This window comes from Cebidichthys violaceus, unplaced genomic scaffold (assembly GCF_023349555.1).
Source record: "Cebidichthys violaceus isolate CVI_PGR_0920_01 unplaced genomic scaffold, fCebVio1.0.p SCAF_8, whole genome shotgun sequence".
NCBI classification, from domain to species: domain Eukaryota; kingdom Metazoa; phylum Chordata; class Actinopteri; order Perciformes; family Stichaeidae; genus Cebidichthys; species Cebidichthys violaceus.
Genome location: NW_027176964.1, coordinates 17,829,567 through 17,856,670, shown reverse-complemented (window position 1 = coordinate 17,856,670; position 27,104 = coordinate 17,829,567). Strand labels below are relative to the sequence as shown.

The 27,104-nt window shown below is 42.6% G+C and overlaps 1 protein-coding gene across 1 annotated transcript in view; it reads right to left on the bottom strand.

Moving 5' to 3' along the window:
• brinp2 (bone morphogenetic protein/retinoic acid inducible neural-specific 2) overlaps nt 1-27,104 on the bottom strand; it is a 168,586-nt gene that overhangs the window by 57,540 nt on the left and 83,942 nt on the right. The window contains exons 3-4 of the mRNA XM_068738211.1: nt 5,208-5,398; nt 2,588-2,769 (exon numbers count right to left, since the gene is read on the bottom strand). Of these exons, the coding sequence (XP_068594312.1) occupies nt 2,588-2,769; nt 5,208-5,398 (373 nt within the window). The remainder of the gene's footprint in view (nt 1-2,587; nt 2,770-5,207; nt 5,399-27,104) is intronic.

The window sequence follows — 27,104 nt, the reverse complement described above, 5'->3', positions numbered from 1 at the left end:
CCTCCACTTCCTGACAGGAACACACAAACACACAGTGGTGCAGAGCAACCTTCAAGTTGTTAAGAAGCAAAACATAGAACAGCAGAAGTGCCACGTACACGTATTTACTGAACGTTAAATGCATCACTGCTATGTTTTTAAGATGAGTTTAGCCGCTATGCTTCAATAGCATGACTGACTCAGAGCTACATATACAGCATTCAAAGCCTGAACTAGTTTACTTTGTCTGCCGCTTAATGAGCTTTCAATGTACACCAAGAAAGTCCACACAGAACAGCACAAAACACAACGATATATATATATACTAGATGGATATAAACTAATCCCTCTCTAAAAACTGTTACAGCTTGATTTTGAGGACGCGTTCACAAGCCAACATTTAGTCCGTTTCAACCTCTGGTGCGGTTCATTTGGGTATCTGTGAACCCAGAGAACCCTAGTGTTTGCATTGAGAACATAATCTGGGACCTGGGACCCGGGTCTTTGGTCTGTTGGAAGGCTGAGATGGAAGTGGATGCTCATATGTCATAACGGCTCAACAAAGCTACACATGAAATTCAAATTGAATATGAATTTGACAGAAATGATGGTGCCTTGTATTCTTTCCTCCAAAGAGCCCCGATGTTCATTTACTGTGGTTTTAAAGCACTTCTACTGATCGCTTTTTGTAACAAAGACAAAAGCCTGCAGACCTCTGGAGGTCAACACAAAAACTCTTTTCACTAACTGTTAATTTGCTCTTTATCCAAATCCTACAGCTAGATGCTACACAGGGCCACTTGATTAATGTTTATAATGTTTCATTTCTATGTTCACTAGATGTATTGTTGTTGCATGATTTGCATTTACTTTAAGGACATCTCTACTGTTGGATTCTACCGTTGATAGCATAAATCAAACACACAGACCAAACTGCAGAGTCTGACTGAATCTGAACATTGTACAAAGTGTATTTCACAAAATATCACCGGATGGATTGAAACCAGACAGACTGATGCGCTAAACGGATCTTAATGGTCGCTTGCAATTCACTTATTCATTCACAATTGTTGCCTTCTTTGCATAAGATGAGGCATCGCTTCAGTGCCACTCACTCGCTTTCCCCCACAGACACAAATGAATCAAATTTGTAACTGTGATTTTAGTCCCCAATTAATTCAGGCTGAGCAGATAATGTGTTTCTGAGGCCTCATGCTGAAGCTGTTGTGAGATGCAGCATAGGGGTTTTTTGTGTTACTTTTGCTTGCATATCAAAGTGGTGGTTTTGTGTGATGAAGCTTGCCAATAAATATAAAAACTGTAATGCTCAGAGTTTGTCTCCGCTTCCTTTAAATGTCATGTTTTCACACTAATCAAACTTCTCTGCAGGTGAAAAGCAATTTCCAGACGGTCCGGGAGGCCTTTGTGTGTTCTCGGTTACTCAACGTAGAACCATTTCAAGGCTTTGTGAGAAAAAAACCCGTCGAGCAATCAAGTGTTTTCATATTCGAACCGACTCTTGGCAACGGAAACGGTCGGTCTCACCTGTGCATGTACGGAGAAGGAGGCTTGGAAACGCACAATGGTGACACTTACATTTACTCATCACACTGTTTAAGTTGCAGCATGGAAGCACAGTCCACCCACCCACACACCTGCTGTCGCGGCACGAGCGCCTACAGATCTGCTTCGCTTCGTTGTGGAGAGGAGGAAAAGGAGAAGGTGAAACCAGGAACAGGACATAATGGGATTAATGTGTTCTGTATTTTTGGAGTGCATATCCAACATGAATCCGTTCCTCTTTGCAGTCGACGATGAAAACAGCTGAAGTCCGGTGATGGGTTCCAGGTGTCGTGTGCAGAGGGTTTACAGAACGAACCACGAGTCCTTCAATTCTAAAATCAATGCCACTGTGTGCTACAAGTCCAGCGGTCCTATCAGAACTGATGACAGTGACCAGGTGTGTTTAAACCCCATGTGCACACCAGCCTGTAGCCCAGTCCAGATGGCATACAGTATGCAGAGTACAGTACGCATAAATACTCTTCCCCCCAACAGGGACTTTAAGGAAACTTGACATTTGCCTCGCTTTAGTGCCTCAGTGGGTTTCTAATCCAGCCTGAATCGAAAAGAATAAGAGATGTCCCCTCTGTCTCTCTCTCTCTCCTACTCTATGTACGTTTCTGTGATTCTAGTTAAAAACAAAGTCCCTCACAGACTGTATGTAATCTGCTATTTAAGGACAGGATTCATACAACAGAACCGGAGGAACCGGCTCATAGGGTTTAAATCTGCCCTGAAGTTTATGACAAGTCATGTTTCAATGATGCACCTTGGAAATAATATTTTTTAAAGATCGTTTGGGTGCATACCTGGAGAGCGGGTCTATTTGTTACAGGCGCAGCACAGAGCGATTCGTCCATAAGGGACTGTTTTATAGGAGCTTCTACCTTGAAGCGCGGCTGTTTGTGGACCTGAAGAACTGCAAACTCAAAGTCTGCATACAGCAAATAAACTGTATAAATAAACTGTATGTTCACCTGTGACAGTGTAGAATACATATCTGGACATGTGGCCTCATGTCAGGAGGCTTAGTTGTGTACGGTACCTTGATGGCAGAGGTGGCAATCTGGAGGTGGTGCAGTCGCCTCAGGGTGCTCTCTCGATCCGTGAAGTAGGAAGCGGCCAGCTGATGGAGCAGCTCCAGAGACACCACCGAGCTGTTGCTGTTACCCTCCGACTTCTTGTTCAGCTTCTGCTTGTCCAGGAAAATGGTCAAAGACTCCTCTCCTGTGGAATGAATATCAGTCCATGAATCTGGTCACTTTTTAAGTCACCTAAACTCGTGTCTTATTGTCTCGGTCATCTCGTTAATGGGAGAGTTACTGAAGGGTCACTTCCATTAATGCAGGGCAGCTGACTTTCTGCTTTTGACATTTCCTTGGTAAAACCATTTCACTGTGGTTTAGTGGTGTGTCTGATGCAGATCATCACTTTCATCAGACGCATAGAGACAGACACCGACGGGCAGTTAAGGGCAATCAATCGAGCTGAGCTGCCTTTCTGTGCACCACGCAGCCCTGTTTAATAGGGTTATAATGCATCATGTCTTAACACATGTTGATCAATGCCAGATCCCAAACTATTACCTAAATGGCTCCTGGCATTTCAAACATTCTAAAACAAGTCCCAGCAGGCACAGCTCTGCGTCGGCTTTTTTACTGAAAATTCTTGCTTCATGTGTTAAAGCTGCATTCTCTCTAGTGTCCATCAGGGGGCGACTCCTCTGGTTGTATAGAAGTCTAGTCTAAAATGACTCTACTTAGATGTAGATGTTTACTGAGGTTTCTCACCCTGGTCGCTACCGCATTCCTGCACAGTCCAAAAACGTTCACGTTTGTTCACTGGTTGTAAAAAAACAAGATGGCGACGGCCAAAATACAGAACTTGGGGCTTCAAAACCACAGTCCACAATGTCACGACGTCTATTTCCACTTCTCATCACTTCTCAGATGTAGTAGTGACTACGAGGATGAGAGCGACTTCAGGGCAAAACATATGTTAAATGATGACAAAATGACCAACACCAAGAACTAATGTTATAAATGTATAATAATATACAAGCTATTATTACTAAGCATGTTTTATTTCACGCCCCAATATTAAGTTATTACTGACTATTTATTGTTTATAAATAGGTTATTATAAGTCCATTATTCTCTTCAAAGCAGCAAACTCTTCACAGCTGAGTGTCACCACGGCTGGACAGACGGCCGTGTAAAAGCAAGCAAAACAGAAGAAAAGAGAAAAGAGATTGAGATCAGTGTGCATTCGCTCAGCCACGGTCTAATCAGCATGCAGACAGGCTCGGCCCATTTAGAGGAGGCCTTTAATTACATATAGAATCTAAGTATCAGTCTGGTGCTGCATTCGTCTCGATCCTCCGTCTCCCACACCGATGCTCCACTGCACACATCCAGTGATAAGTGGTGCCACAGTTAGACGGGATGTTCACCGTACTACAGCATCAGCTGGAGGGCTGGTGGACTACATGAAGACGTACTGGCTTCAAATCATTCGGCTTTGTCCCAATTTTAAGGCCATTCTATCTATAATAAGTGAGTGTAAATATCGCAGACAATTTCATAATTCCACTGTAGGTTTTTACTCCAGGCTGTCTATGAGAAAAGTGGACCCAGTCACCATGACGTCACCCATTCAGAATCCCGTCCGTCACCATCTTGTTTTCAGAGGGTTGAGCTTCGTACAACTGAACGCTAACCAAGACACGTTTGAGCGGCCAAAAAAAAGACGATGAAAGGACAACGCGGTGGTAGCAACCTGTCAATCACTGTGTAGCCCCGCCCCTAAATCATCCCCTGCTTTCTGGTCTGTTTGACTCTAAATGGAGCATAATGTACTAAATGAACATCATGCTGTATTGAAGAAGACTGTAAACTAGAGATTGAGACCATAAACTCATGTTTACAATGTTTACTGAGGGAATAAATCAAGAGAGAAGTAGAGTCATTTTAGACTAGACTTCTATACAACCAGAGGAGTCGCCCCCTGGTGGACACTAGAGAGAATGCAAGTTTTAACACGTGAAACATCGGCTTCACTTTTAAGGGCCAGAAGTGGCTGCTTGCTCTTACAGAGTACCCTGGCCTTTTAAATCTCTGCTGCTGAAATGTTTATACTCACTATCAATGTTAAAAGTCTCTTTTATTAAAAATAAAAGCGGCCGACTGTAAAAACTGTACTCGGGCTGCTCTGAGATAACCGGGATGAGCAGCGTATCAATACTGTAACATGAGGTCGTCACTTTTAATGCACCAAAGGTCTCAGTCCTGTTCTGCGAGGCCACGCGATCGATGCGGCTCGTGATTCCGTTTTGTGAGTTACTTTTCTCCTCTGAGATCGAGGCTGAAAAGGAATCCAATAAAAAGAAACCTATGCTGAGAAATGGGTCAATTTAATCCCTCTTCTGCTTTGCGAGGTTCTTGTAGCTGCAATGTTCATCACTGGGAAGGATGAGTGGAAAGTTACTGTGGAGAACGGCCTTGGTTGAATGCTGCAGGTGCAAGCGCATACATCCCCCACTTCTGCAGCGGTGCACTTACACAGGCTACAACTCCTCCGAGACGCATAATGAGCTGCTTCTCTATTTTTGGTGCGTCCCGACATTTTTATAACCCCGAGAATAAAAGGCGAGTGTGTCACCTCACCTCCCAGCGTAGCGGAGACGAGGAAGTGGGTCCCGTATTTCTTGATGAGGTTCTCGTTGATTTGCTGCAGGGTCGGCCGCCGCCCCAGTAACCGCAGGTTGCGCAGGAACTCCGGCGCTAAGGGCAGCGGAGATCTGAGGAAATCTCTCTTCTCCGTCGCCAGGCTGTTCACCTTCCAGTGGCTGAACTCCCTGAAATGATGAAGACGTTAAAAGGTGAGTACAAACTCGAGGTCAAATCTCAAGGAAGAGGGAGAGCCTGACGTCACGTACAAACACATTCAAACACATTCAAACATGGAGGCAGAGGAGCTGCTCCAGTGGGCTGAAGTACAAAGAGGGGCTACAATTGAATGAGCCGGAGACCATCCTCATCCTCACTGGTGGTCTCACATGTGACTCAATGGTCACAATCAAACTGTTACCAGAGGGACTTGAATCAAGCAATCAAAAGTAGATTAGATTTTTTACTGGTAATATAATTGGTATCAATATCTTTAGATCAGTCACTGTCATGTAAAGTTATAATCAAGTGAAATGCTTGTAAAAGCAGCACTATCTGATGTTTTAATATGAACAATGGGTCAAAGTACTAATTGTCTTAGTGAAAGGTGTTGCCTTTGCCTCTGCAGTTCCCTGCGGCTCCACAGAGCTGTTTGGCTTCTTTGAGTCTATTATTTTTGCTTGTATAGCTGCCAATGTTGTGGTCCAGGTCCACAGCTGTCTTACATTGTTTTCCAGCAGCAACAAGCAGCTGTAAACCCACTGTGCACTACCCGCCCAGCACCAAACGGCAGACGGAGTCAGCAAATAGCTGGTGAACATAATTTAGCACGTAACAGCTAAGAAGAAAACCGCTCTCAGGCAGTGGTGGAGAACAAAGCAGGGCTCAGAGGAGAATGAATGTTGTGCATCATGTGTAAATAGGCAACGCATTGCAAATGATGTCATGTTGCCCCAATCGTCCAAAAACTCACATTCAGTCAGGTATATGCAACGTGGATCAATCGCTCAATGTAATAATGTGCAAAAAACAAACAGAAATGCATCATGTGGACAACACTACCTGGCTCCAAAACTTAAAGGAGCTATTGTAGAAGGTCAGGGCTGAGCTAACTGTGCTAACTATGCTAATAGCGCCAACAGTGCAAATCACTGCAACGTTGCTGACAGAGCTAATGTTACCTACGGGTGGACGGGTGCAGCTAAACTAGCGAGTCACATGATCAGAGAGAGACTTTGGACGACATGCATATTACCCAGAAACCATCATTGCATATCTGTATTTGTTTTGTAGTTTATTTCTTTTTAGATTATGATTCATATATTATATCTTTAGCAGCAGATTTTTAGCTCTACTGAATAGTATTCACAGCACCGACACGGTGTACTGTACGGTCGTGGTTATGAAGGGACAGTGCGGCTCATTGATGTGTTTTCAGTCATTTTTTGATGGATGGAGATCTACGGCACAGAGAAGTAATATACAACGGGCTTCAGAAAGGTGTTAGTATGATCAGTGTGATGTTGGTTCTGGAGGATCTGTTGACAACGAGATGCATGCGAAACATAAAACGTCAGCATCCTATCTGTGTGGAGCGACCGCTCCTGGTCACAGTACGTGACGCCGTGGAGCTGAGTGACATTTAGATTACTACATCTCTACTGCAGCGCTTCCTTAGCTGCTCGGACAAATGTCAGGCGACGGCAAAGAGCTGGTTTCACATCGCCTGGTCAACAGAAGAGTGACGGAGAGACAGAGGAGTCTGGAAAATGAGTCCATTTCAAGTAGCAGGTAATCACTTCACCGCTTCACTCCTGCCACAGCGGAACCCCGAGGTGTGTGAAGATTATGCAAATACCAGCAGAAAGAATGCAGATCCACCTCATGCGCATACAAGAGGCGTTGAATATTAGGACATTATGTGTGTACTCTCTCTGAGCGGAATACCAGCGGTGACGCTGTGTTTTCCCACGAGTATTCTCCCCGACACACACACACTCAGAACGAAAGTACACAGAGGGAGGTACATGTACTGTATCAGTGGGTGTTACGGTGCCTGTTTGCAGTCAATAGTTTACTATTACCGGCAACAAAATACTGTAATTATGCTGTTGACTGCATTATGACTACACAGGGAGACGTACAATAGTGCCTTAATAATACACAGTAGATATGCATGGGTCATTCAGACGGCACCATTGTAAAGACGAGCAATGGGCTGTAATTAGTTTGTAGTAGCTGCGCTGCATATTAGTCTTCAAAGGAAAACTCAGATTTCTAACCGTTTAGCACAAACCATGACAAAGCTTTCCTCAGAAGAAAGGCCCCCCTGGGAGCAGACGGTCAAACTAGTGCTTCATTAGGAGGTTCATTCTCACATTACGCACCAATTAATGCTTGTAGCCCAGCCACAGTCGCAGTGCAGCTTGTATCATTAACTCTGGCCACAGTGTTGTTTCTTTTTTTCTTCATGAAAGCAGGGCAACTCAGGAAACGGAGTCTGAGGGCACAGATCGGAGCTGTCAGCGAAACACGTGAAAAGATAATTAGACCGAAAACACATGAGGGGCTAGAGCAGCGTTTGCTTTCTCAACGCCTCTCTGTTTGCTATCTGTGTGGACATTACTCCATCGAACCGTCTCACATGCTGTAAATATCTATTTAAGTGATCGTCCCCAAAGTAGCTCTTGGATTTCAAATGTAATACCACAATACAACAAACACATCATGTCACGTAAAGTAAGTGAAAGTCCTTCAACATGTTGCCATAAAACTATACAAATATTTACAGCAAAATATACTTTATTAGTAACACTGGGGGCCGTTAAGAGAACTGCAGTCAGCATCTAGCTGCTGAGAGCATCCTAACATCGGCCAAAACAGTGACGTGACATTAATATTTAATATTTAGAATAATGTTACCATCTGTAATGCTCCAATATTTAATTTGGATCATTGACTCAAAGATACTAACTAGTTTGCCAAATGCAAATTACTTTCTCAGCTAATGTTGGAACCATGCCACGCAGCTAAGCTGCAGCTAGCTGGCTAACCTTAGCTTAGCTTAGGTTGCGGTTAGCCTCGCATTGCTCTCGGCTAGCGCAAATGTTAGTTACACAGTTTGTCTTAATAAGTACATTGGTATCATGACGATAACTGGTGAAGTCATTTGGAAAGTTAGTCAACACATATTAATATTGTGTTAATATGTGTTGACTAGCATTAATATAAGCTAGTCAACACATTAATATTAACACAATTGCATATCCACTCATTGTGTGTTGCTAGACGTTATAATGTTGTATGTTGCTAGCAATAACGTTAGCAAGAAGGCGAGGTAGAAGGCTGAGGAGAAGGAACGAACATCCTTTGAGTTTCCAGGCAAAACTGTCCCGATTCCTTTCCATATAAATAAGCCTGAAGTTTATATTATCATCATGATGAATCAGCTGTTCATGTTGGCTGAGTACATGGGTTGAAAAGCTATTTAATAATGTTCTATGATGTTGTCAAACCTCACATTCACATAACAACTACAGTATGCTTTTGTGTTCACACATAAACACAAAATAGTGTGAGTGTTGCTGGATTACCTTGTAACATGAGCGCCTTAATTCTGTTTACCTTCCATCCCTGTGATGGAAGATAAAGTGATTGACTTTATGATGACTTTGTGATGAGACCCTGTCTCGTATTATAAACTGCTGAGTAGTATTTGGTGGTTGATAAGCCTTCAAACTCAGCTAATTGCCTTTTTGTTTATTAAAAGAGAGCATTGTTATTATTATTATTATTATTATTATTATTATTATAAAAACTCCTCTTCACTAAGGGACAGTTCCCCGCTCAGCACTACAGCAATTCATACTTGAGTTTGTTGTTTACGTCAGTGTTTGTTGTTGCAATACTCATTTCGGCCACACGAGGCTGAAGAGCACTACATTAACACTCAGTAAATGTAGCTCGTGTTTAGAGTGCATGGATACATTAAAACTCACCTGACGGAACACGTGAATGCTTCTAGTCCTGTTTAGAACATGCAGCAGTGGTGCAGTACAGCCTCGTGTGGCCGAAGTAAGTATTACAACAACAAACACTTAAAAAATGACCAAGATAGAAGAAATAAATGAATCACAGACGGACAAAAGATAAAGTAACTATGACCCTGATGAACAGTGTTTCTTTCACCTCTTCAGTCATTGATCCCCAACATGTGTGTTTCTCGTATCTTTGGTCTTATGATCAATGTTTCACTGAGTTGAACCGCATATCATCACGCTCACACATTGGGCCTCGCCATATTCAAAACAGAACTGTCTATATGTCCAACGGCTCTCAATTATGGCATAGTTAATACTAAAATACTAACAAAACAAAAAGGTGAGCTGTAACAACTTCCTTTTAACTCTGAGGACTGAAAACCCCCCAAAACATAAATGAATGGCATTAAAAGAAAAAGATGTTTACATAGTGATGCCTTCTTCTTGAGAGTCCAGTCTTCTTCACAGGGAGCTTGGATATGACTTGCTTCTGAACACCCACTCCTGCACCATGAGTAATAACTGTGATGTTTTCCAGGGACACCTCCTCCATTTACACTTTAATGCATTTTTCATCTGCCTGCCAGTTTAGCCTTTTATTACAGTCGATCCAAGGAATCTTGCTGAACCCGGACTGATAACTTTATCATCTATGGATTCGCTGCATGAGCGTAGGACAGCCCCCCCCCCCCCCCCCCTTTGTCAGTCACACCCCCTGATGATTGCTGCAAACATACACCTGCTTGTTTTTCAAACATAAGTGGGACACAACAGCAGGGGGATGATTGCTGTCTGTCGTGGTCCGTTAGAAACCAATGCGATGGGTCTGAAAGATAATCCACCTTTTATAAAGCGTATGCCGTTTAATGTTCTCTGAGACAGTCAGTCAGCTTTCAGCAGTATTTCTATTGTTCTGTATTAAACTGAAAGGGAATCGTATCAACAAGTGTTGATCCAGCAGTTAAGTTTTGGGTTTTTATAAAGTGAAACTTGATAAAGGCAGATTTTCCTTATGCAGAATTTCTATGTAAAGATATTATGGAATTCATCAGCGAATAGATTCAGAGATAACTTTCTGAGTGGACGTGTGAATAATCATGTTATTGTTCCTGTCATGAGTACATTTACATACATTTATACTTCACAACCATGTTGATTTGTCTGAGCTTTGCTCCGGGAATATAATATAAGATATAGTCTATATATATATAAAGGCCTCAATAATCCCGCTGTGCACGCTGTTGATTGAGCCTGTCGCTATGAAACAAGAAGGCTCCGTAGTCAGAAACCAACACTGCAAACTGTATAACTCCTTTCAACCTTGACAAAGGCAGCAGACCAGATCCACTTAGGTTCTTACCTTTCACAATAAAAGCCCTAGATATATAGTGTTATGTTGTTTATTGTGTAAACGCCCTAAAGTGTCTTACTCCTCTCTAAATCTAGACGTTGCTCAGTACCGTTCTACCTGTGGTAATTTAGAATCAGAGCAAAGCACGACTCCGGTGATTCTATTCATCATTTCACCGACTCAGCACTTCATCCTACTCTATCCCATCCTTCTTCTCACAAATCAGCGACCCAAAATCACTCAGCGGGGTCTGCGGCACAGCGTGACTTCTCTGTGTTCAATATTTTACTCGGTACAAAACACCAAGCAAGCAGCATGACAAACGAGACCGAACGAGTCGAGTAAATGAAAAGACATTATTGTGTTTTTACAGCTTTGAGGAGAGAAACCGGTCAAAGTCAATCCAACTGTGCTGCTTGGAACCGATACAGCTGTTCTAAATCCAGCAGCAGCTACATGACGAATACCCCCAGAGAAAGGTCAATCTCATTTGAATATGGAAAACTACAACAATTACACCGCAGCTATCGCACGCATCAGCAGGCTTTAGTTTGTAGCTTAGCATTTAGTCCGGCGGCCGTAGCTGCGCACTGATTAACCGCAGCTGATGTAGACTGATGGGCGTTCTGTGAGCCGCTCCACGGTGACCGAGCACCGAGGAGCGCTGACGGGCCTGGGCCGGAGAAGCAGAGGGGAGCGCTGCACCATTGGCTCCGCTCTCAAAGAGTTAACGGCGAGACCGTCGGCTGACTATTGGGCTAATGATGATAGATGGTGTTCATTAAAAGGTTTTAGCACTGCACTGATTGCACCTGCAGCTACGGCGCTTGGTTCCGCTGAAGCAGAGGGAATCTGTTTTTATTTATATTTTAGTTTTTTGAACGGGGAGAAGAAGAAGAAGAAGAAGAAGAAGAAGTCTGCCTCTGCAGAAACTTCCCCCGGATGCTCCTCCTGGCTGCACGTTGGGACCAATAACAGCTGGACGTCATTAGGTGTCATATTCAGAGAGATCAATGAACGATGTATTTACCAAACTCTTCACATCGTGCAGCTGCTGGCAGAGGGATCCACTGAGAGCTCTGTGGTCTTCTACTGCACAGACCCTGTGTTCACGTCACTCCTCAGTGCAGATTATACTGTGTGCACTTATGAAACATCCATGACAGCATGGATCCTAACTTTTGATTGATCAATGTCTTCTAACATATTCAAAGCTGCAGTAAGTACTCGGTGTACTCCCGTCAGTACTTGTATACTCATACGCACACATCCTGGGAGAACCTGGAGAATCTTTCAAATCACTTTAATAATGCAAGAATCTAGCAAGAGTCTAATCCTTTGTCATGTTGTTGCTTTATTATTTTATTTTATTTGGGATATTGAATTTATTTCATAGCATACCTGGAATTTTGGTTTCTGTCTGAACCATGTAAAGCACTTTGTAGCTGTATTTTGAAAACTGCTGTATAAATAAAATAATAATATTTAATTATTATTATTGTTGTTGTTCCAGACATTTAATACATGATTTGGTCTTTTTCGTCATCATTTTCCAAGACGATTTGTTCCTGTTTAATACAAAAACATATCTTTATTTAGCCGCACCTACAGTAAAATGAGTCACTTTATGTTTTCCAGGGATGTTCTTACTGTTGTATAATATAATATAATAATGATATGTATGATATATATATGTATATATAATGTGTGGGTGTCTCTTCAGTCACACACACACATTACACACTGTGCCAGGCCCCTGATCCATCAGAAACAGGCTGTGAACAACCACTGTGACGTTTCATCACCTTCTATCTGATGTAGTGAACGATGAACAGACCAGTGTCGTCCACCTGATGAATCTTCCTTCATTATCTCTTTCCTCTTTGTTTTTGGTCTTTACCGATGCTAAAAGCTCCTACAGCTGCAGATTCACTCGATGACTCATAGTCACATTGTTCCTTGTAAATAACTTCTCTTTCAGCTTCCACACGTGATGGAGGTGTGGATTCAGCAGCAGAAAGGCCTGTGGTGCCCCGATGCCTACCCGCCGTCAGCCACGCTGCTGCTCAATCGTCCTCCCTTCCAAACATCCAGCAGAACCCTTTTCTCTGCAGCTGTCGCTCCTGATTTGTTTCTTTTCCATTATCACGATTAGCATTTTTATAATTGTTAAAATAAAGAGAACAATATAACCGGTTTTCAGGGAAGGGAGAACAGTTAAATGAGGTTGAGCGGTGAGACGGTGAGAGCAGCTGAAGTTCAGTTCTCTCCTGCTCTCCTCCCCTCAGCACACCACGAGTTCTGAGCTCGGAGTCACGATGAGAGGTTCGCGGTGATGAAAGCGAGCAGAGCTGCGACTAAATAACGAGCAGCTTCACCTGAATCCGGCGCAGTCTCACCTGTAATGACGAGTGGCCCACATACTGTTTCCCACTAGCTGGCGGGGTCGGCGGAGCGCACAACCCTTCAAGACTCTCCGTGAACACCGTGCGTCGGCGCTCTCCACCCTAATCCTCGGTGGGGATGAGCCTTGTTTCGAGAGCGAGGGGTGATGTTTTCTAACCAACTCACTCAAAGTCTTTTTTTGTGTTATGCTCAGGGGAACCGCGGTTCCTGCAGCACAGAGGATACCAAAAAATACAAGTAGGAAGTGACAAGGACACTATTGCAAGTGATTACAACACACTGATACCAGATTTTTCGTCAACCTAAACCACAGGAATGTGGGATGTTTGCTGCTGTCTGCTCGTCCGGATATGACTCATCTCACGCAGTGTTTGTCACTGAGAGTGTTCACTAGAATTATAAATAAATTATAAATATTCAAAATATATCTATCAATCTGATAGCTCTACATTCGTACGTGAGTGCTCTGAATAATACATATACTCTTGAAACAATAGTTGTTGTTATTTAGCCATAATGCTGCTTGACAACAGCACATTTACATAACTATTTTCACCACTGCAATGATGTGAACCTAAGACTGTCAGTCACCAGAATGTAATGTAGTTACTGTACACGTCGGCCTACCTCAGGGTTTGGTTTTGCATTTAATGCAAACCACGCCGCCGCATGTATTCTAGAACACTTGATCCATTTTTCCACCACTTCAGTCGGCCATTGTCCTCGCTTTGTGTTTATGAAATGCTCATTTGCAGAGGAACAGGAAATCTATATTGAGTTTTTTCACTAAGCGACCAAGCAAGCTAGCACTTATTTATTTATGGATTAGAGAATTATACAGTCTCACAATTAACTCTGTGAAAAAGAATGGAAATCAACGGCTGCCTGGGAAATGTAAAACTGCATAGCGCATTGGAAAATGGTGGAATTACACATAGTTTGATGTTGAGGAGCTAAGAGATGCAAACACAGTCGGGAGAGTCATTTAAAATACGGCTGGGCGGCACCGAGAAGGATTCATTTAATCTAAGATTAGTTCTAATCAGAGTTTAGCAAAATTTGGTTTAAAATGAGTAAATCCGGATTAAAAATGAAGACGACGGTAAGAACAACAGACGGTGAGGAGGGGAACATTCACAGAAAGAAAGAAGAGACTGGTGGTCCGCTCTGTTCAGCTCCAGAATGTGAAACACCAGCAGCAGCATAGAGCTCAGCATAGAGCTCCTCATAGAGCTCAGCATGAAGCTCAGCATAGAGCTCACCATGGAGCTCAACATAGAGCTCCTCATAGAGCTCCTCATAGAGCTCAACATGAAGCTCAACATAAAGCTCAACATAGAGCTCAGCATAGAGCTCCTCATAGAGCTCAGCATGAAGCTCAGCATAGAGCTCACCATAGAGCTCAACATAGAGCTCCTCATAGAGCTCAACATAGAGCTCAACATAAAGCTCAACATAAAGCTCAACATAGAGCTCAGCATAGAGCTCCTCATAGAGCTCAACATAGAGCTCAGCATAGAGCTCAACATAAAGCTCAACATAGAGCTCAGCATAGAGCTCAGCATAAAGCTCAACATAGAGCTCAGCATAAAGCTCATCATAGAGCTCACCATAGAGCTCAACATACAGCTCATCATAGAGCTCAACATAGAGCTCAATATAGAGCTCACCATAGAGCTCAACATAGAGCTCAACATAGAGCTCATCATAGAGCTCAACATAGAGCTCATCATAGAGCTCATCATAGAGCTCAACATAGAGCTCAGCATAAAGCTCATCATAGAGCTCAAGGGGTTGACTCTGTCCTTAACTCTCTTTGAGGAACTTGAGTCCATCTCAAAACAGACATTTTGAAAGTGAAATCTCCTCAAATTAAATGTAGGTCTAAAGTAAAACACCGGAGTAAAAACTAAACTGACGTTTAAAGAGAGGTTTAGATTGAATGTTTGGAAATTGTAAGCTAGTTTAAAAGTTTGATGCAACATGATTTAAAGTTTCAACCATGATTCAATCTGGTTTAAATATGAATCCACGTTGGTGCACCAGAGAGAGGTTTCTATGGACGACATGCTTTATTGCTTCACTTTACCCTTTTGTCAAGGTCAGAGGTTAAAGGTCACAGTGTGCTCACTTCATCATCATTGCTGCCATCACAACCCCTTTGTGTGGTGATGCTTTCAGAATTTTTTCCTTGTTGATGAACGGCTCTTCTTGGAGGCCACAGAACACAACCTATCTGGATGTATAATTCACATCTATCACATCACGCAGCTACAACCAGAACATCTGGAAGAAGCCCGACGGGTTCAGACTTTTTAAGAGCTTGATGTCACTATTTGAATCCCCAGTTTCTTCACGGATGTAGGAGCCGGCTGAAGCGCTAAAAGATTGGACTGACTTTTAGGAGTCCGTGTTCATGTGCATTGCCACGTAACATCTGTCGAACCGTCACGTCAAACACTCAATCAAAGGTTATCACTCCCCGGTGGTCTAAATAAATGAAGTTCTGGTGCTGCTTTACTTCTTCAGCCCCGAGAGCAGGAGCCCGCTCTCTAATCCTGGGACCTGAGTTCATTAAAACTCCCTCCTGTCTTTTGGGAGCCCACTAGAAATAGACCCTCCACCCAGCCTGGAGGGTGGAAGCCAGCGCATGAGTTTTTAATGATGTCTGAGTCGCTCCCACCAGAGTCATTATACGACGTCTCCTGAAAGGGATTAAATTGGAGGCTGACTACTCGGGACCCCAAACGGGGATCCCGTTATGACAGCTTATGGCAGCTGTGACATGAAGGGAAAGCCACAGATTATTTTATCACCTCATGATGGATTCAGTAGTATTTTTAGGTGAGCAGGGTAAAGTTTGTCGAGTAAGTTTCAAGCTGGAGTTTCATATCACGCAGGGGAAGTCAAGCCAATTTGAATGTGTGGTAATGTTAAATTTGCACGGTGTGTCCTGAATCTGTACGAGGCATCACCTGCCTACTTACCAGGCTGGCGTATCTAGGTTGAGTGTCTCTGTCAGCTATTTTCATAATTCGTCACGCTTCAGCTGAATCTCGTCGGCTGAAGACACCACGCTTCGTACAATACGTTACGTCAATGAGGCTGCTGGGGTGTGACATGATTGCAGGAAATTGGAGGAGCCGTTTTTACTTGCGCCTCCAGTAAGTGCGATGTATATAACTTTATACTTTATGAGGCTTTTAGTTGAAACATTAATTTGAAGGTTGAGAAGTAATGAAGTTGTAATTATTAAGTATTTGATTACATTGATCAAATATACTGCAAATGGTTTCAGAGGGAAATGTTCTACTTTTTATCGTATAATTAACTGACAGATACAGTTATGAGTTTATTTTTACATAAAGTATATATTATATTACCATATAAAATATGGTGCAATGTTGCACAGTAAAACCAACCATCTAAAATGATACATGAGAGTCATGGTCCTGGGTTTGGTTCAGTTTGTTTTCTGTTTTATTTTGAAGATCCCTGCTTCCTGTGTTTGGTTTTACTTCCTGTCTTTGTCTTTTTCCCGCCTGTTTTCTTCCTCAGCTGTGCTTCATTGGTTGATTTGTCTTTTGCATGTCGAGAACCATCCATCCGATCTTCACACTCGGCGGTACTAACAGGGTGACTCTTCTCACATTGAGAGTACTTCATTACTGCAATTCGGGTTACTTTGCAGGAATTTGGCACTAATTGTGGGTAAAACAGTATTTAATCAACATTCTTCTAATTCATTATTTCCAAGTATTTATTCAGTTCAAAAGAGGAAGATGTAGAATATGAAGAATTAAACAATGAGACGCTTTAATAACAGAAAGCTGGAAGCCAAAAAACTAAACCGACGGGAAACTAAAATCTGAGCCAATCAGGGCGGAGCAGATAATCAGCAAGGCTGGAAACAGAACATCCACTTATTTTGTCCACATGTCAGTGTTATTAACTTAGTAAGGACTGGAATGTGTTGAGGTCGAGTTCATGTATGGGACAGATATAAATCAGATGGATGTGTTAGAGAACACATGCTCATTACATTCATGTATATGTTGTATACAAGGATATCAGTTTTATCTGAAGATAAGTACACTATTATTATAAGTTTCTTATATTGGCTGAGAAGGACGTAGCCGACTGCAGCAGTGTGGTCCTGTTCACTGGCTTCACTTTCTGTATTCATCCTGAAACCATAAAGGTTCGACGTGGTGTTGATTCAACAGTGCCGTTGCTTTCAGAGAAGCTTTCTTAACACATTCTGCAGAGGAGGACCTAAAAACAGCAGAGTTAACCCAGAGGAGGCACGACGTGCTCCGACTCTGCTCGCCAACCTACCTGCCTTCCTGTATTAGTATCATACCGGAGGAATCAAGCAGCTGAACGCCTCACTTTCCCTGTTCAATTTCTCGTAGCTATTTCGAGCACCGCAGCCAATCTCCCCGTGTGTGTGCGTGCGTGTGACAGGAGGCTGATGTGTCCTATTTCCCTTCAAAACAAAAAAAACACACCAACAAAAAAAGGTTTTGAGTTTATTAATATTTGTAACCACTCCTCCGGTACCCAAAAGAGAGAGACGAGGTCTATCGCTTTTACCCTTGTCTGCATTGAAATGAATTCATTTCAAATGAGAAGGCTTCAATTTGATTGTTTCTCAGGCTGAATAATTGCTCTGAAAGAACCTGAGATTAAATATCTGCTGTGTCTTTGACATAAGAAAGTGTCCTGCCTCTGTTAATTTGTTGAGACACGCTCCGTCTGTCACCGCGTGGAACCTTCTGGGGCTTTCCAGTAGCACATCTCTAAAAAGGCACAGCTACGTATATATGGGTAGTTGCATTATTCATAACTCCTACTGCAAGGGGAGATTACTTATTGATGTGCATAGGTATCCCCAAATCACAAGGTGAGAAAGTTTTAAAAGTTCTTGAGTGAACTGAGTGAATGTACTACAGCGTGGGTACATAGTTTGCGGGCACATGCATGTGCACATTCATGTCCACATGCATGTGGACATGAATGAAATATTTGGAGGAAAGACATGACCACTTAGCACCAGATTCCTTTTCCCATGTGCTCAGTAGCTTTAGGAATGAGCTGGTGAACTACTCCCTGCTGAGAAGCAGCTCCTCTTCATCACGTCTGTGTGCAGTAGAGGTGTAACACAAAGCTACTTTCTGTATCTGTTGACTTCACAAAAACAACGATATATATATATATATATATATCTATATATATATATATATATATCTATATATATATATATATATATAGATATATATATATATATATATATATATATATATATATATATATATATATATATATATATATAGATATATGTATAGGACGTATATCTGTTGACAGGGCCTTATGTTGGAAGTTGTTGCTTATTGCTTATTGTCTGTTTAATTGTTTTCTACTGACAGGTCAGCCTGGTCTCACTCCAGGACCTCAAATACTGATGCTTGGGAAATACTGACATACAAAAGAATCTTTCAGTATGTTTGTGGTTTTTAAAGTGGAATGATCCATTTTTTAAAATTCATACATGTTACTGCTATGGTCTAAGACAGTATAAAGAATAGTATTAAACATGAATATTATTAAACATGAATATTATTAAACATGACCTCCCTTCCAAATCCAAACAGGAGAGTGCTGAAACTCACAGGAGTCAGTGTGGAACTGCTCCACATACGATGGGTTGGGAGAGTTGTTCTAGATGACACTCGGGGGAATGTTCTGAGTCCATGTTCTGTTTCAGAGCAGAGAACACTACGACACAATAAAGCAACGTTGTAACAAAGAAAACAGAGTTTCTGTGGGTCCGTAGCATCAGCATCTCCTTCATTGTCTCTGGAGCAGCTGTAAGCTGGAGACTTGCTTCTCTGCTTCCTGAAGCTCGTGTTCACACATATCGATTGAGCTTTCCTGGGCCGTGAACATAACGTACTGGAATGCTTATTTTAGGTGGTGTTCCCCTTTAACAAAGCCCCCAGAGACGCCTCAATGGCTCGAGTCAGATGAATGTAAAGTGGGTCTGAAATGATTCAAAAATGAGAGAAAAACATCAACAAATGGGCCATTATAATTAATAGGCTCATATTGCAGAATTTTTATTGCATCAAAACAAAAACATGGTGAATCGTATCTATTGAGAGGCCATGTTTCTGTTCATATCTCGAGTAATGTAACGTATTAGTTTACAGCCCTTCACTTTCACTATAGTCCACTTCATGTGGCTCCACTTCTCTCTTCTGCCACATAAACAGAAAACAGAAAGTGCTTCATCAGGACATTGTATAATTCAACGTGCCAACAAAAGCAAAACAGAGAGACGTCCGCTTTTATTTTGTAAACCTGACAATTTGAACCAAATAAGATCTGGCATTGTGAGAGACACCCGACCTCCACCACCACCAGTTCCCACCAGTTCCCACCCAGCACTTAGTGAGTGGAGACTGAACCTCAGAATCATAGTTCAAATTGACTGAATGTAAAGAGAGTGCACTAGCAGTGAGCACACACACACACACGCGTGTTTTTCCATTTCCTACTGTATTGCCTTATTACTGTATCGCCCCGGAGGCTTTTCCCCACAGACGACCTGCTCGATCAGGAGGAACGGCTTTCTTTGTGTTGGTGTGTTTTTTTAATTTTCCAGCTGGGATGAAGTAATTGACTCAGTACGTGTTAAAACACGGATCCGGTGGCACTTATTAGGGCTGTGAGCTGTCGACTATGTCCTGGTGTGATGCCACTGCGCCTTCACGTTCACATGTGCGCACACGTCTGCTGCACACATGTGGGCATGAACACCAATTACAATCCAATCCCGGTGCACGAGTACGGGGTGAAGATTGACTGCTGCCCCTCAGTCGTGAAAGGACTTCCCAGATGGAATGGTTATTAGAAGTCCTGATGAATACAGCGCCTTCTATCAGGAGGCCACTGCTCTGATATTACTTCTTACTTTGACACAGCGCTCTCTGCAATCTGCTGTGTAAAGCAACCGACCGGCTTCAGAGAGACACCCGTCGATCTCTGGTCATGCTTTAGTGAAGGAACAGCAAGAAATGACATACATGTTTGGTCTAACGTTATCTAAAGCTCCACTACTCAACATCAATTTATTTCAACAATGAATGAAAGGACAAATGAAAATGAATTATCATTCAACTCTGAAACTCTACAGACCTTATTAAAGCTCTTAAATGTGGGTTTTTGGTTCAACCTCAGAGCCCTCAAACATCTTAACACGTTAAGCTAGGGATGTGAACGGACAGGGTCGACTTTCTAGTGTTTAGAATTGTAGTTTTCTGTGTATAGTTTAATACTTGGATATCATGTATTGTGACCAAACGGTGTATACGACATGACGTGAGATTTTAGGCTACATTTGAGTGTATGGAAGCCGCATCAGACCACCACAAATCAACACTGACCACACTTCAACAGTATCTATATTTGTTTTGGCATCGCCGCGTAGCTTTTTTACCTAATTACATTATCATACTGCATTTGCATGCAGCCATTGCTCTGCAGCTCTAGCGGACCAAAGCTGTGCCAGGAAGTGCACCTTGCAGTGTCCTAGAAGCCTTTCAAAGTCTGCGCCGTGGCAGTTTGCTTGTTTCCATTAGTTTGCCAGTTCCCAGTGTGCTAAACATTAGGCCTACTGCCAAACAACACAATGTGGTAGAACTAACTGGTTCTTAGCACAACCTGGCCACCGTCTGCTCTTATCCATATGCTCAGTTTGTCTTCCGCTCTCGCACGGAAGGGAGAAGAACAAATGAGCACGCACGCACACACACACACACACACACACACACACACACACACACACACACACACACACACACACACACACACACTTCCATCGCTCTAACCCTTTCCAGAAACGACACTGCTCTTCTACCTCTTTGGTTTTTTTGTTCTCACCAATCATTCTTTTTCTTGTTTATTCACCTCCTCCCTGTCTTTTATCTTTCTCTCTCTCTCTCTCTCTCTCTCTCTCTCTCTCTCTCTCTCTCTCTCTCTCTCTCTCTCTCTCTCTCTCTCGCTCTCTCTCCCTTGTGTCCAGGTAATATTTGGAAGCGTGTTCAGCCCTTCGGTTGTCTCGCTGTTTGGAGAAACTCTTTTGTCTGCTGTTTCACAGTCAGTTGCTAAGTAAGCCGTTTGGCTTCCGCTATCTCTGCCGGGGAGTTTATTCCACCCAGAGATTTGTCCGTGGATCATGGGAAAGAGGGATATGCTTGAACAAAGCAAACAGACTGCTGCAAAACGCGTGATCTCAGCAATAAGTTAAGGCCATACATGAAATGGGGAGAAGAGTCAGGCTTCTCTTTTTCTGGACGCAGACACCTTGTTGTTTTTTGAAGGTAACAAGGTTACAATTTATTCTGTTATTGCATATTAATCATGATTGGTTTGATTTGGCAAACTTGCCAAATATTACATTCAAATTTGTGTAAAAACTGATGTCAGTGGAATTGTGCCTTTATGTCTTTTTTTTCTGTCACATCATGAGTCATCCGGCCTGAAGACACAGCAGGGAGCAGAAACCGGTCAACCTGCTGTTATAACACTGCTAAAATAACATCAGACGCCAACGTACATGGCACCGATGTGAAACACACAACTGGGGTTTGTCGTGAGTTTATCAGAGTTCGGTTGCCAATGGTTGCATTGCTAAACTAAAGAATGCAACGTTTTATTTGGTTTTCTTAGGGAAAAAGCAGAAAGAAAAAACATCATCAATGTTAGTTATGTAACAAACATATACTTATTTCAGCACAAACCAAATCAAACACAGGTCCCATACCAAACCCAAAGTAAATGGTGACTTATTCTATTTTTGTTTTTCATTTGTTATGTACTTAACTAACGTAACCGACTTAAGTTACTTAACAAACCTACTTATTTTAAACCAAACAAACACGGGACTTTCACCCAGGAGACCAGTGTTCAAGTCCCAATGTGTTGTGTGTGACATATTTTCTGAAGCGTAATCAAGTACTTTTTGTTGGGAGTAGAAACAGTTTTTTCTGTGAAAACAAAAGTCTCTTTTGAAGAGACACTGTGCATGTAATGACAGGAAACCGCCACGCCGTCCCTGACACGTCCAACGCTGATGCTAGAGGGGGAACTACAGCGCTAGAACTTGAAGCGTAGTGGAGCCACTGACCAAGAGTCACTTTTTGACAAGTTGGGGGTGAGAATGTGTTGATTCAACATGTGATTGATATTCAAACAGACGTCAGAGACGGGTGTGGAGAGGATACACGATGGCATGATCCCTTGAGATGATTACAAGTTTGGTGGCAATATTAATTACAAGACGGGGATAGCAGCCCACACTTCTCCTGAACAGGTGTTCATAAAGCATCCATTCTTACTTCCTCACCTTTTACCAGAAGTTGGATTGTCAGTTTTGGAAAGATAAAGAGATGAAGATGCGCTGGGCTTTTAGTCGATGTCTGGCTCTACTCTTGCTTTTTTCCGACCTCTCCAGAGTGGTGATTTATCATTTGATCACATCAGGAATAAACACACCCCGGTGATTTGCATTACAGGACAGCGCTACTAATGACATTCACTACAGCCACACTCTACAGCAGCGATACATAAAACAGGCGACACATTAGTCCCATAAATTACTGAGGGAACGCAACATCCTGTCCGACTCCAGAACGCTGCATGTCCACTGGCATAGAGATTTGAATTTATAAATCAGATAAATGGATCTCAGCAAGTTAAATCAGGAAGACTCATTACAGCTCTGCCTCTTGGCTTTCCTCCAATCTACATGTTTGCTCACTTCGCTCGATTTGAAATTCATGAGGGAACTCCCCTCCGGTTCAAACCACCTTCCCAAACTCGTACACCCACCGCACGGTGCCAATCACTAATCAGCAGGCCGTTTATGAAGCCAGTTAGCTGCAGCTACTCTCCTCTGCCTGCTGCTTCAATGCTGCCAACGCTTCACCACCGGCACGTCTACAAGGACCTGTGATAAAGAAAGTGTGTGAATACTTGAAGAAGTATTGTCCTGACCCGAGAGAAGGCCTCAATGGTATATCTGATCAAGGTTTGACTCTGTATAGTCGCATTACATTCAGGAGAAGGCATCTCTACGGTCAATGTCTCCAACACTCGGCAACTCACACCAAAACAATCTACATGAATAAATAAATAGCATCAAAAACAAAGCCATGGGAACGCTTGCGCGCCGTGATTGCGTTGCTCTTGTGTCAATCGATTTTAGGGAGTAAAAAACATGACATGAGAACAATCCCCAGGAGAGGTTTTCCTGAACTGAAACCGTGACCAAAAGATCACGTGAGTTTGATGGATGACAATTTTGGTTATTTGCCTTTAACGATTACTGACATTTCATTTTTAATTAAAGTAAAAGGTTCATATTTACACAAGGTTCCTTTAAATTGAAAGACCAGCAGGATGCAGTGAGTGTACAGCAGGCAAGATAAAGGGCAAGAAGGTCGTTTCACTTAAATCACACTGACACGGTTGACGTGAATATACACGCCACCAAACGTGTTCAAATGTCCCCGTATATATGACACCTATACAATCATCAGATGATATAAAAATGTGCTATCTGCAGAGTACACTGTAAACAAAGCTTCTCAGCCATTAGAATACTAAGTAATTAGTCTCAAGTGTTTGAAATCAGCCCCATCCAACCTCATTGTTTTACAATAACAATTATAGTGCAGCATTGCACAAATTATCAGTCTGTGTGGAACATGGAATATGTTCTTTCACTGCCCAATTCTCCTCTTAACAACATCCCTTGTCATCTTACAGTATGAAGGGAGACATTCATGTGACTTCACACAGTGTTTGAGAAAAGCTATTGTCTGCATGTTGTTCGTGAGCTCGGCTGCATTTGTTCCGTTTGTGAGGATGTCGGTTTTTGTGTTCACCTGTCTTGAAATATAACAGCAGAGATAGAAATCATTTTAATATTGTATCTAAATGAAGAAAGTTGATTTAATAGGTTTACTCCTAGTCCTAAAACGAGGACGAATAATGTGTCACTCTGAGTTTTTGGCCAGTTAGGGCTGATTTCCTTCTCTGAGACTCTTGAACCTCATGAACCTCTTTACTTTAAACTGCAGGGAGCAGCGTCTTCTTGCACCAGAAAACAGGACAACCATTAAGTGACGTATGTATTCACGAAAAACATTGGTGAAAATCAGCTCAAACGTGAACGTTTCCAAACTGGGCTGATCAGATCGGCTGATTCTTTGAAACCACAAAGATGCACAGAGAGAGGAAACAGGGAGAGAAGTCGATCGTGTGCTTATCTGAGCTAGTGTGTGTGTGTGTGTGTGTGTGTGTGTGTGTGTGTGTGTGTGTGTGTGTGTGTGTGTGTGTGAGGGTAGTGGTGGTTAGGTGTTTTATTCAGAAAACCTAATCTTTTAATGATGGAAAAAGAGGAAAATATTGCCTGGATTTCCATCCCATCAGTGTTGTATCTAACGTAATCTTCTTTAACAGAAAACTCTTTTTGATGTTTTATTCTCTTTCTCTCTCTCTCTCTCTCTCTCTCTCTCTCTCTCTCTCAGGCATACACACACACACACACACAGCAGGAAGCTAAGGGTGTGTGTGTGTGTGTGTGTGTGTGTGTGTGTGTGTGGCCTGATTGTTGACTTGGTAAAGGACATCTTCACATTTCCCACTAGGCACAACTGGGAATCAGTGCATCAAAACTAGGAAATGCAGTTTCCACTCCCCTGTTTCTCCTCGCTCTCACTCACTCGTACCTTCTGATAGTCCGTCTGCGGCTAAACGCCGGCCGTGAGACGTGTTTGCAAATCAGGCACGTCGGCCTCTTTCCAATCTTCTGTTTTGGCTCGTGAGCAGCAAAGTCAGTTAAAGCGAAACAAAGAATGCGTTTAAGGAAGATGATTGCACATTTAAATACAGTTGTGGTATTTTGGGGTGGCCTGAATTTGAATTTGGCAGCTGCTGGAACGTGACCGATCTGTGTGTTTTACCATATTGCCATTCTAGTACTGACTGTTAAACATTATGAAGTCACACGTATATATTTCCATCTGAGAAGTGACCTTCTCTTCTAGTGTTTGTTCAGTGTTTGCGTGTTGTACCAGCTGAAGGTGAGAGATGGTCTTTTGGCTGAAGCCTGAATACAGAGCACTGCAATAATCGAACCGAGATGGAATGAAAGCGTTAATTTATTTACTACACTATATTTATCCCGTTGAGGGGAACATTTTTTTCTGCATTTGACGGTTCAGCAGTGGGCTGCCTATGACAGGCGCCCGGGGAGCCGCTAGGGGGACAGTGTCTTGCTCAAGGACACTTCGACTCAGCTCACGTCCCAGCCAAGGATCGAACTGCCGACCCTCCGGTTCCCAGACAACCCTCTTAGCCTAGTGAGCTAGTCGCCCCCTTTATTTATTTATTATTTATAAATAAATATAACCCTCAGAGAAGGGACCTGAGGGTGAAAGGTCACACCCAGGTTAGTAGAACAGGGATTGATATTGGACCGAAGAGAAATATTTCTAATGGTAAAAGGACTTGTACTTGTATAACGCTTCTCTAGTCTTCTGACCACTCAAAGCTCTTCAACGCTGCACGTCATCATTCACACCTATTCACACACTGATGACAGGAGCTACCATGCAAGGTGCTACCTGCCCATAACCAATTATTCATATTCATCATAACTTGAGGCTGCAGGTTCGCACATGGTGACGTCGTGAAGCGATGGTGTTTGACGTTCTGGCGGTTAGGTACAGGCAACAAAACCACTTGACTACGGTTCAAAAACACATCATGGTTTGGCTTAAAACAAGTAGGCTTGTGACGTAGCATAACCGCGGAGGTGGTGTCATGTGATTCAGCGGCATAGCACCACGGGTACTGAGACCGGGTACTGAGACCGGGACTGGTGCAGTGCAGAAGACACACAAAGGTTTTGATGCATACCGACATGTTTTAGGACTGACATCATGTTGCCATTGGAATCCATTGCAACTGCAGTGTCATCTGCAAAGAAGCGAGCTACAAACTTTCCAGAGGCACCTTTTGAGTTCTCGATGTTCGGTAGGTTTCCAGTGGAATGTTCCTTTTAACGTGCAGTTCTTTGTGTACTTTGTGAGCGGAGGAACTCGAGGCATTTTATCAGTTAAGACGTTTACTGTGAGTTATTTCTTGCTTTTGAATTGGATGGAGGCCAAATGGAAAGGCACACAGATGCATGCATACAGACACACACCCACACACTCGTCTCTCACTCAGTCTTCCAGAAAGATCTTGTTTTGACAGATTTGGCTTTGCATTCCATTTTGAAAAGCCGAGCCTCTTCTTGATGGCTTATATTAAAGGTTAATGTGAATCTCGCTCTCGGAGAGCCTTAAATCAATTTGTAGTTATTCACTTTTCTAAGGACAGGACAAGGTCTCTTTTATATTCACCTGCTGCTTTACAGACACTTTATTTCACACAATCACTGTTCACTTTAAAAAGGTAATACATCACTCATTATGGCCGCCTCCCTGAGCGCAATAGGTTAATGCATGACACGAGTCCCTGATGCTCCACTGCTTTCCTTCTGGGGATGAGCAGTTGTTGATCATCTTTCTCTATGTACAACCAAAGCCATGAGCAGCGGAATCATTCAGTGGCTCAAAACCAAGCAGAAACTATGCTGCCTCTTCAATTACAAGTATGGATCTCTCTCTCTCTCTCTCTCTCTCTCTCTCTCTCTCTCTCTCTCTCTCTCTCTCTCTCGTGTTTAAAGAAGCTATCTATATAACTGTTAACAACGGTAACAGTGCTGTCAGAGCTAACAATGTTCACCGCTTTCACAGGAATGGACCTGGTGGACGGACAGACAACCTGATAACATATGGAGATAATAACAATAATAAGAATAATAATAATAATGCAGAGGCAAACAAATCCCTAAGACCAATGATAATGATAATAATACATGCAGCACTACGTGCTTCTTTTGTTGCACACCTTTATGCAATAGAGAGATTAACATATCAAACAGCAAAGACACTGTGTGTGTGTGTGTGTGTGTGTGTG